Raw genomic sequence first — 11,651 nt, 5'->3', positions numbered from 1 at the left:
TTTTTTTTTTTTTTTTTACTTCTTAGATGTTTGGGGTTTCTTTTTAAAAGATAGATTTGGGACACAGCAGTACTTGTACAAAGTATGCTAGATTTAAACTGCAATCTACCTAACGCAAACATAAAAAGAAAGAAATCTGCAAGCTGAATTCAAAGACATGAACAGTATATATAAATGGTTTGAAGATGAATGAAATCTCATGAAATCCACATTGAATTCATCTGTCTTATTCATTTTCTCCTCCCATGCCCTGCTGTGCAATTCCATGGTGTCATGACTGCATACATTTAGCAATTTAACTAGAAAATAAGCAATGTGAATGACTGAGCATGAAAGTCAAAAGTTTGAGCCAAATATCAAACAGCAAGGACAGTGTATTGTGTAACAAAGAGAAAGTGGGCCTTTAAGCTGGGACCAGACTGAAATGGTGGCAAAAGGACACATAATATTCATTTTTAACCATGCTCGCAGAAACAGGGGGAACAAAGTTAGCTGAAACCAAAAATGGTGTTTGCTCTAAAACAAGCCATAGGTGTTTTTTAAGCTGGAATAATACAAAGTGAGTAGCCTAGGCATGCATTTTATCTGAGGCAGGCAGGTTATATGTTAGAAGAAAAAGAGCAAAAAAATATGTATATAAAAGAAAGATTCGAAATGCACATCATCACATCCAGCTAGACATCAGGAGCTTCCTACTTACTTCCATATTGCTGTCTAGCGATCCTGCACTGCTGCGACGCCCACGCTTGCCTGCCCAGGACATGCAATACCATAGATTAGAGACTGAGACAAGACCTGGGTGAGAAATAACTGATTTCCCTAAATTACTATAGGAGTCTCTAAATGCAACTAGAGGGGCCTCAGGGGAGTAGTTTTAAAAAGTACATTGGACTGGTACAATAGTGATTAGGGCAGAAACTTAAAGTTGAATGTCATTAGTTAAATTAAGTTTCCGTACCTGAAAGTACCCTACATAAAAGATCTGGTCAAATTGCCACTAATGTTTAAAAAAAATTCTCAAAATATGTATATTTTAACCTGTATTTTTAGTAATAGGGCTGCAATGTTTGCTGCTGGCTAGGATTTCCAATTGCTCAATTTCACAGAAACAGATTCTCAGAAACGTTTGTAGAACAGCTTTCTGCAAACAGCAAATGTTAAAAAATGGTACGTTCTTGTATTTCAACTGGGAGGGGAAAGGGAAGGAGCATCTGTTTCATTGTTTGAATGTTTTATTTTGAACCCCAGTGGATTTCATATAATCTTCTTTCATGATGATTAAAAACAAAACTAAACTTAATTTTTAATCAATCAAACTTAAATGTTCCTTCACATTATGGCTATATATGGTTTGTTTAGCTGTGCAGTGCATTACCTGTAAGCATGAAGGCTGATATAAAGAAGTTCCAGCTTTGCTAATTGAGCCTGATTTTCCCAGATTACCAGAACTAATTACCAAAACTAATCTTACATGTAGCACCCGAGTTTGACTTCATCAGTCTTTAGAACCTACATACTGGTGCCTAAGTACTGGATGCCTAAATACAGGATTAAGCACCCGGACTGAATAAGTAGGCTTCCCATTTTCTATCAAAGCCACAGAGAAAAAATGGATGTATGTATCTTTTAAAATTTAGCCCATTGAACAATATGCTAGGAAACATTAGAATGTTATGTTGGGGGATGCTCACATAAAGATGATGTCCTTGAAAGGCAGCCAGATTCTCCCAACTTCTCTTTAAATCACATACATTCCCTATGTTTCTCCCTTGTTATATAGCAGCTTTCCTCAGACGCCTTAATGTTATAATAAACCTCTCTCCTATGTAGGGCTTGAGAACCCATCATTACTGCTCCAAAGGGCATTGGATAGGGATGAATATGACATGCTCCTTTTCTCCCTCATTCTGCCTGAATTCCCACTTTTTGCAACAACTGGCAATTCTCAACATAAATCCTTTACACTGAGATTATGTTTCTAAAAATGAGAAATTCCCTTGGAAATGGTGTTTGCCAAAATTCTTGTAGCACTTGCTTTATGGCTTTTTAGCTCAACTGAAAACGTAACTGCACTGCATCGCATACCATCAGGGAAAACTGGTTTTGATTATCTTAGAATTCTTGGTGCACAGTCAGCAATGAATTTTGCTCTCATTTTATTGATATCAATAATGGTTGTTCCAACAGTCAAATCACTTGGATTTGCCAATTTTAGTGGAAGATAAATATCTCTCTACCTAATTGTGAATATTTGGCGGGGAGGTGGATGGCTGGTATAGGCAAATAAGAACCTATTAGAAGAAAATCAGACACCTGAAGAAGGATAGGAATACCTAATATCTCCCATTTAATGTAAGGCAGGAGTGAAAGTAATCAGAATAGGGAAGAATGCAGCATGTATGGACAGAGAAAGATGGACAGATGCATAACCTAGAAAATTGTGGGGAAAGGACCACTAGCAGAAGAAAATGGTAGAATCATATTTGTAACCTACATAATTATCCTTATTATATCACTAATTACTACTTTAGAATAAAGAGCCTACTGGTAAATTCTTCCAAGGGAAAAGGTTTACTTTCTTAAACACAAAGTGAAGCAAGTTTTCTATGTGCCATAGACAGCTATTTATTAGAAATGGAAACAAACAATCCTATAAGGTCTTCCCCCTGCAAGTGTAAAATTTGTTATTACAACTACTCCATCCACCTTAAAATGATTTCTTTGAGCTGCAGTCTTCAAAGGCATTTTAGGGAAATTATGATTCCAGGCAAGAAAGGTCTTATTCAGCTGTTATCCATAAACTTAACACTAGAATGATTATTAATGGCGGTGTTATAAAACCTGGTGGTCTTTATCAAATGTAAGGACTAATTTTACTCAGTATATTCTTCATTTTAAATATTTTTGAAGGCTGTTAAGTAGCATCAGTTGTGATCAGCATGTTACAAGACATTTTACGTATTTTGGCTTTACTGTACTGTACTTCTTGGACCTATCTGCTTTATACCAATGAAAGGCACACCAAGACCTAAGAAACTTCTTGAAATTCAGTCTGTGATTCTTGGCTAAATTAATCCAGAAAAAGATCCAAAATATTTTCTTAGTGAAGCTAATTTATCAGCCTTCAAATAAACAATGAGTCACTGTACTGGCTTCAATAGGTTGTGCAAGTTAGGTGCCTACACACGTGCAGCAAGGCTGCTCTGATGCGTTGTAATTACTCAGTTAATCAAATCTGCTGGAGTGTGGCAATTACCATGCTCCAGCAGACTCCAGAATCATGTGCATCAGCATCCCCATGCTGAAAAATGGTGACAGGCCATTTTAACTCAAGCTTGTTTGACAGACTTTAGTTCAGGGATGTCCAGCCTTTTTGAATGTGGGGCTGGATCATGAACTTTTTATCACCTAGTGAGCCAGCAAGCCATATTCAAAGACCTCACAGGAAGTGGTATCACATCAGGAAGTGATGTCACGTGACCTTTGACACCAATGTGGGAAGCCGGCTTCAGCTGCATGCTGCTTTTCCTGGCTAGTGCTGACCCGGGTGGGTCCATCCCATCTGGAGCAGCATGCAGCTGACACCAGGTTCCCATGTGCTACTGGGGATGGGAGGAGCCCGGCCAGGTCAGCACCGGCCATCAGAAGCGGCAGCAGAGCTGTGTGCTGCTCAGGGTGGGATGAGCCCAGCCGGAGCGGCAGGGGTTGAGCTGCACCTTCCCCTGCCTGCACCAGTCAGTCCTGAGCGGCACATGGCTCTGCCGCCGCTTCTGCTGGCTGGTGCCGACCCGGCCGGGTTCCTCCAGCAGCACGTGGGAATCTGGCTTCAGCTGCACGCTGCTCCGGATGGGACAGGCCCGCCTGGGTCGGCACCAGCCAGCAGAAGTGGCGGCGGAGCCATGTGCTGCTCGGGACTGACCAGCACAGGTAGGGGGAAAGTGCAGCTGAGCCCCTGCTGCTCCGACTGGGCTCATCCTGTTCCGAGAGGCACACGGCTACTCCTCTTCCCACACGTTCTGCGTTGGCAACGTCAAGCTGACCCGGTTCATGTGGGAACCTTGTCTCTTCCTCAGCCCTTCAGCAGCCACTAGGAAGCTGCTGAGGGGCTGGGAGAGGGGCAAGGGGTGGGAACAAAAGTAAACAGTGTTTACTTTCATTTCCTGTCGCAGCACCGCGGGCCACATAAACGGCTTGGCGGGCCACATGGCAGCCTGCAGGCCGTATGTTGGACAAGCCTGCTTTAGTTAAAGCGCCCCCACTGACATTTTTCAGTGCGAGGATGCTGATACACATGACACTCCAGGTGCTTCATTAAAGTGCAGCCTCTCCCTTCCCCCCTCCCCGCCGCCACTCCCAGAGCATGTGTATAAACATCTCATGGTAGTGGAACCTGTAGCCACCTAGTTATCCAGACACCAGGAACTGTACAAATACAGGCAGTCTATACTGTCACACACTACCTCATTACTGTGCCTTAATCCTAATCTGAAGTCACTGACTATGTCTAGGGATTAAGAAGGGTGTTCAGAACATATGCTTTTTAACACTGCCTCTGGATGAGGCCAGCACTTAAAGTCTTGACCAAGTCATGATTATTAAAAATCCCCTGGCACTCTCCAAAATGGAAGCATTATCTTCAATATATTGGTTAAATTTGAGAGTTGTTAATTATATCCTCCTTCCTGAATTCCTCTTGCACTGGAAAAGTTAATAATTTTACTCCTCTGTTTAACAGAGGGAATGTGGCTAGTGCAGAAATGGCTATATGTGAGTGAGTAATTCTTGTACAATGTTTAGAGTATTTACTTCAATATATATTGTGTTTCTTTTCATCTGAATTCACATAGTTAAAAATGGGGCATATGACGACATCCAGGGAAGTAAGGCATGCCAACCGTCACTGAGACGTTCAATGACTTGCCTAAAATCACAGAAGTAGTTAAGCTATGTTAGTCTCAAGTCAGATAGAAGGCAGGGTAGATGTACACCTTATAAACTAACTAAATATAGAGCATAAATTTTCATGAACTCAAGCTTACTTCATCAGATGCTGTGAAAAGGACAGCATATACATTGGTCAGTATATACACTGCTTTTTGCTGTCCTTCCACAGCATCTGATGACATGATCACAAGTTCATGAAAACTTATGCTCCATATATATCTTCCTTAGTTAGTCTAAGGTGTGTAAGTACCCTGCCTTTCCCCTAAAGTCAGCCAGGAAATCAGTGGCAAATACTGAATTAGAAACCCCAAGAATCTTAATGTCCACTTTTGGGATTTAACCACAAAACTATTCTTTCCCTTAGTATCAACTATCACAGTGGTAGTTTCCATCTTTTATATAGCAGGTGTACATCTATTATCAAGGAAGAAAGCAGTGAAATTATCCAAAATTCTCATGGAGTTTGAAATATCTCTATTTTTCTACTGGTATTTTAGTTTCTGTCTAACTTGTTCACACATGAATTTGGAATTCTAAATTCTAGGGTAAACACGCAACAAAAATGGTCATGTATTTCATTCTCAAGAAAGGACAAAGCATTAAACTCATTCACATTTTTGAATGCAGCTAGCTGCCAGTTCTCATTTCCGCTTTTCAGTCCATGGAAACAGATGTCAGATCAGAGAGAACAAGATAAGAATCATATAATATGAACTTTAAAACAAAACACACACCCACACACACACATACACACACACCCAAAACCCAACAAAAACAACAAACGTTTCTTTACTCTATTTTGGAAATATGTTTTCATGGAAAAAAATGAATGGAAAAGTAGTTAGCAGCCAGCAGAAGTTACCTGGCCATTAGACATAGCTTGCCTGATGGGTAGAGAAGTGTTGCTTTTCAAGCCACTTAATGGCTTTTGGGACTCAAAAAATCTTTATTTCTTTAGGTCGGAGAATCCAATTCATTTGTTACCCTTTTCAAGCAGGAAATATATTTTAAGGAAATATTCCTTTACTACATTTTTTTGTGATCTATAAAATGACTTTTGGCAAGGGGAAATCATCTAATGTTTTCCAAAGTATAATTTCTATAGATACTTGTGACAATCTGATTTTTCTTTCACTGAACCACATTTTCAAAGGGCTTTCAAAAATACCCCTACAACGGCAGATGAAGAAATTTTGTGCCAAGTTGTGCAAGTAGGCAGCTTATTCCTGTAAAACTGATTTTCATAGAAGCAATTAAGGAAACCCTTTAAAAATTCATTCCACAACTCCAGCTTTCTAAATGTACAAATCTCTCTCCCCCTCAGGATATATGCACCCATCTTTTAATTTTCCTATATTAGATGCAATGATAATTCAATGATGAAGAGTAAGGATGAGTAAATTAAGCACTCCTCTTTCAGCAATTATTTGCAAGTATGCTGATGTGATACAATTGTTGGACCATAGTACTGTTCTGAAGTGGTAGCTTTTTCTTTTTCATTTCTGGGGATCATCTGTACCATATTGAAACAGGGTGAACTCCCAACCCAGCTAACCTTTTGAAAGGTACTGGGAACCCTACTTACAGCGATTCTTGAAGCATCACACAGATACTAGTTTGTAACTATTGACTGAAAATAGTAACTAACTAACCTAAATCAGTTCAAGTTAATTGCACTGCACAAAACCAAACAGAAACTCTCCATAATTCTCAGCTGATAAATATTAAAATTAAGTTTAGTTGGGTTTAACAAATTAATTGATAAACCCCCCAGTCTGTAAATGATTTCTTCTTTCTTCTATGGAAATAAACTACTTTCAGTAATGAGCATGCCGACAGAAGGCATGTATTGTTGAAATATGAAATGTTTTCATGACCAAAAGGAATTCATCTTGTTTGTTGTGCATAGCCTTCTAAATGAATATAAGAACATGGCAATGTTTTAAAGAGTAGGATGGAATATTCCTATGGGATGAAAAAGCTAAATCACATATATTGGTCTGTATATTAATGAAACTCCCAAATCCAATAATTTGGCTGTTTTGCTTCTAGATGAACATAATGAAAGAAAACAAAAACAAAAGATGATGAAGGCTTATTAATGATGAAAAGGCTTGAGTTAAAACCCACTGAAATCAACCAACTTTCATGGAGTTCAAGCAGACTTTGGATCAGGCCCTAAGCCTTTTAAATGAGGCACATGGGTGTAGGAGTACCATAAACTTAACAAAAAGTAAATACTATTCATAAAATAGTGGTGTGTATATACATATACATTTGTATGCATCTACATACATACAGAACACACACCCTATATTTTCAGTTTATAAGAATTTTATTATTCTAGCACAGATAAAATCTCTTTGGTTTCAAAAGAAACAGACAACTGTGGCCAACTATTAAAATATATACAGTATTAAAAAGTATGGGTGCCCTATAAATCATACAGCAGTTAAAAAAACAAATCCAATTAGGTAGAACAGGCAGACATTTTTTGTAATTTTTTAAAATCCCTCTGCTGCTACTCTTACAAATATCTTCTGCAAGGACTGCATGGTGTTACAGGCACAATTTCATTAGCAATAATAGGAACTGTGAATGGAAAATTCTAAACACACGAGTGAAAAGAAACCCTACGAAATCTAAAGTACATGGGTGTACTAATTGCTAATAGTTTACAACTGTTAGCAATTAAACAAAAAAAAATAGAGAGGCACAACCCATATTTTCCATCCCTATTTTTACAAACATATTTGTTAGACCTTCCCACTTTACTGGTCAGGTCAGATTTAAGTCACAACCATGGCAGTCAATAGATCCTGGGGTCATGACTGCTCAGCTCATCAAGGCTTTTAGCATTACTCGGACAATGCTACCTTATAAAACAGCTTTAACCAGGGTTTGGACCTGTATTGTGAGTAAAAGAATAATAAGATAGCATCAGTCACACAGTATAACTGAATTATATTGCTCTAGATAGAATTTAGTAGGGCTTCACTCAATTTCATTCATCAATTTAGTACAAAAGAACACTTAAGCACAAGATACACTGGAAGCAGGGACCTCAGTCTTCTCTTTCTATGTCTACATTATGAAGGAGGGACAAAACAGAAAAAGAAAGGAAAACTAAGTGGCTTACTCCTAGCACAAGTCAACCATTTTTTTCTATAATACACTTACAATTTTTCCTCTGTCTTCATTCTCCTTTAAAAGTATACATAGCAGGCTACAACAGTTTGGTACTTTCAAATAGTTTGTTTGGTACAGGAGGAGGAAAAATAAATCAAAGTGAAAAACAATAAAACAAAGAACTTATAAAGAGAACATGTCTAAACTTTCCATGTTACTCCTCTTCACAAGTTACAACTGGGCTGATTTTAACATGTATCCATCACCCGTCCTTCCATATGTTGATCAGTAGAGCAAGGAATAAATCTGGTGCTTACCTGCTTCAGAGAGGTCTCTAAGGGAGCTGCTGAGTGCACTCCTTTTCAGTCCCTCTCCACTGGCATAGCTGTCATCCAGACAGGCTCTGTTCAGTGTCCCATTGCCAGATTCTTTTTTCAGGCTGGAGCACTGCGACATGCTTGGACGCACCACACCCTTCTGTTTTTCTAGCTCAGCTGAAACAAACAGAATAATTGTACAATTCATAGTCACTGATTAGAATAGGACAGAGCCAACCACATGGCAAACTAAATACAGTAAAAGCTTTGTTATCCAGCACCCATGGGGAATGGAGGGTGCCAGATAACAAAATATGCCGGATAACTGAGCGGCCCAAACAGGCGTCTTTGCCTGTTTGGGCCACTGCCTGTGCTGCCACATCTAGGGTGTTGCTGCCCCTCCTACTGCGTTGCCACCCCTCCCAGCATGTTGCTGCCCCTTCCCTGAGGGACAGGGAGGGGGGGGGACCTGCACAGCCTGCTATGCCCCCAGGCCGTGGGGGCTTGGCAGCACAGGCTGCTTTCCCCTAGGTCATGGGGGCTCTGCAAAACCAGAAGTACCACGGTCGGCACTTCCGGTTTCACTTTTCCCGGTTAACAGAGCATGCCGGCTTGTAAGGTGCCGGTTAACACAGCTTTTGCTGTAACAGTATTACAGCTTCAGTTCAGATGAAAGTTTGTTTTGTAACTGTACAACACATAGGGTGCATCCACATGTGTGCTTTACTGAAGAGTTGACTAATTAGTGCCACAGTAAAGCGTCATCATCTACATGTGCACCAGTATTAGGGCGTAGTAAACTAATGAACTCAGCCATAGGATAGTACTAAAACGCACATGTAGACAGTGACTAGGGGCATAAATTGACCTGGTCAGCTCAGCCTGCTCTGCCCCGGCTCAAATTGCTGCTGTCCTGGGTGCATGTGTAGACACTATGCACAGGAGCAGTTCACTCCAGCTCAGTGTGCTCCAGAGTTTATCATGCTGCATTAACTGCACATGTAGATGCACTTGGCCTCTGCCTCAGTGGCCTTATATAATATTATAAAGGATGGATTACTTTACAGTTGTTTTACAACTGATTACAACTTTACAGTTGTAATTTACACAATTAATTACCTCTCCTTATTAATCAGTTTTGCTGGTGGTTAAGGTTCCCACCCTTGCCAAAGTTTTAAAATTACTGTTTTATCTCTACAATAATATAAAAGGCACAGATGGAGAATTATAACATCTTTAAAAATAAGAACAGATTGCATACATATATTAAACATGTCTATCAATTTTGATTAGTTTGAAAATGCCCTGTTATATGTACCTTTGTACTTACACTCTATTCTGTGCTTTTCCATTTCTTGGACCTCTGCAATAGATTCCCTCAAATCATCTGTAAATTTCTTTCTGTCCTGAGGATTGGGTGCATTGAAATTTATTAGTACTTTGATATCTGCTCCTGGAACAGCTGATGTGAGCCGTATGCCATTTGGATAATCTAGGAGACAGAGGGGGAGGAGAAAGGGCAACATTATTTTAATTAGCTTCAATTGTGTTCTCTTCCATTATTATTTATTTTTCTCTAAATTCACTGTGTTAATAAATTTCAGATACAGAAGTCAAGAAATAAAATTTACAACTACAAAATTCCAAGACTAAAGAAAGCATTTTATCTGCCCAAGAACACAAACACATTTTCTAGAGGAACAAACATTTTTGTTTTATTCTGTTTTGTTTTAAGAGTAAGAGATGTCTCCTATTAGAATAATTACATAATTAGGAGAGATGTTAGACAAGATTCTGGGCAAAAAGTGCCCTTCTTCAAGGATTCGTAGATGCTAGGGTCGGAAGGGACCTCAACAGATCATCAAGTCCGACCCTCTGCCTAGGCAGGAAAGAGTGCTGGGGTCAAATGATCCCAGCCAGGTGCCTATCCAGCCTTCTCTTAAAGACCCCCAAGGCTGGGGAGAGCACCAGGTCTCTTGGAAGCCCATTCCAAATTTTGGCCACACGTACTGGGACAAAGTTTTTCCTGATATCTAGCCTAAATCTGCTCTGTCAGTTTGTGACCATTGTTCCTTGTTACCCCAAGAGGTACCCTGGTGAACAAAACAACCCTGATCCCTTGCTGTGTCCCCCTAATAAATTTGTAGGCGGCCACAAGATCACCTCTCAGCCTTCTCTTGCGGAGGCTGAAGAGGTCCAGTCCCTCAGTCTCTCCTCACAGGGCTTGTCCTATAAGCCCCTAACCATACTAGTGGCCTTCCTCTGGACCCTTTCGAGTCTATCAACATCCTTCTTGAAGTACGGCACGCCAAACTGGACGCAGTACTCCAACCACGGTCTGACCAATGCTGCATAGAGGGGAAGTATCACCTCCTTGGTTCTATTCGTCATGCATCTGCTGATGCATGATAAAGTGTGGTTGATTTCATCACACTGATGACTCATGTTCATCTTGGAGTCCACTATGACTTTGAGATCCCTTTCTGCTTCTGTGCTGCTGAGAGGGTCACTTCCCTGTCAGTAGATGTGCTGGATATTTTTGTGCCCTAGGTGCAGCACTCCACATCTGTCCTTGTTGTACTGCATCCTACTGTGTACTGCCCACTTTTCTAACCTGTCCAGGTCTGCCTGCAATCGTTCCCTACCTTCCGGAGTGTGCACTTCACCCCACAATTTAGTGTCGTCCACAAACTTGGACAGAGTACACTTCACACCCACATCCAAGTCACTGATGAAGAGATTGAAGAATCCAAGGACCAAACCCTTCAGGACCCCACTACCCACATTCTTCCAGGTCAATACTTTCGGCAAATAATTACTGCAGACTTATCAGAAGGAAAGTCTAAAAATAGGGGTGCACCGATAGAGATTTTTGGGGTTGATACCGATAGCCAAAATTTAAGGAGGCATATCGGCCAATACTGATCCGATTTCCAATACAGCTGCCTCCAGCTGGTAAGTCCAGTGTGGTAGAAGGGGAGAAGGGAGGGAAGAGGTGTGGTGGGGACAGATCAATGCCCTCCACAATGAGGGAGGGGGTAGGGGCAGGTGCTGACCAGGCGGGGTAAGGGGGGTGGAGCCGCAGCTTGTGTGAGGAGGGAGGCAGCCCCCGCTACTGCTTGCACCCTGGGAGGCACAGGGGAGCATGTGGCCCCCAGATCTGCATGGGGTGGGGTGGGGCAGGTTGCAGCCAGGGCTGCGCAGGGCTCTTCTTGATAGGGGCTGGGCTTGGAGTGGGCACCAGTGGCACTGGGAAGATGC

At 40.9% G+C, this 11,651-nt stretch overlaps 1 protein-coding gene across 4 annotated transcripts in view; it reads right to left on the bottom strand.

Moving 5' to 3' along the window:
- The window catches only part of IQSEC1 (IQ motif and Sec7 domain 1), a 127,989-nt gene that overhangs the window by 1,834 nt on the left and 114,504 nt on the right, over positions 1-11,651 (bottom strand). For 2 of the 4 annotated variants that reach the window (XM_019505068.1, XM_019505066.1), the window contains 3 exons: positions 9,721-9,882; positions 8,391-8,567; positions 701-750 (listed from right to left, as the gene is read on the bottom strand). In XM_019505068.1, the coding sequence (XP_019360613.1) occupies positions 701-750; positions 8,391-8,567; positions 9,721-9,882 (389 nt within the window). Of the gene's footprint in view, positions 1-700; positions 751-8,390; positions 8,568-9,708; positions 9,883-11,651 lie in introns of all 4 variants that reach the window. The other 2 variants (XM_019505065.1, XM_019505067.1) reach the window with 2 other exon arrangements.

Source organism: Gavialis gangeticus, unplaced genomic scaffold, assembly GCF_001723915.1.
Source record: "Gavialis gangeticus isolate Ggan-Ray unplaced genomic scaffold, GavGan_comp1, whole genome shotgun sequence".
Lineage (NCBI taxonomy): Eukaryota > Metazoa > Chordata > Crocodylia > Gavialidae > Gavialis > Gavialis gangeticus.
Note: the sequence above shows the minus strand (reverse complement) of the source record. Positions and strands in the feature narration are given on the sequence as shown.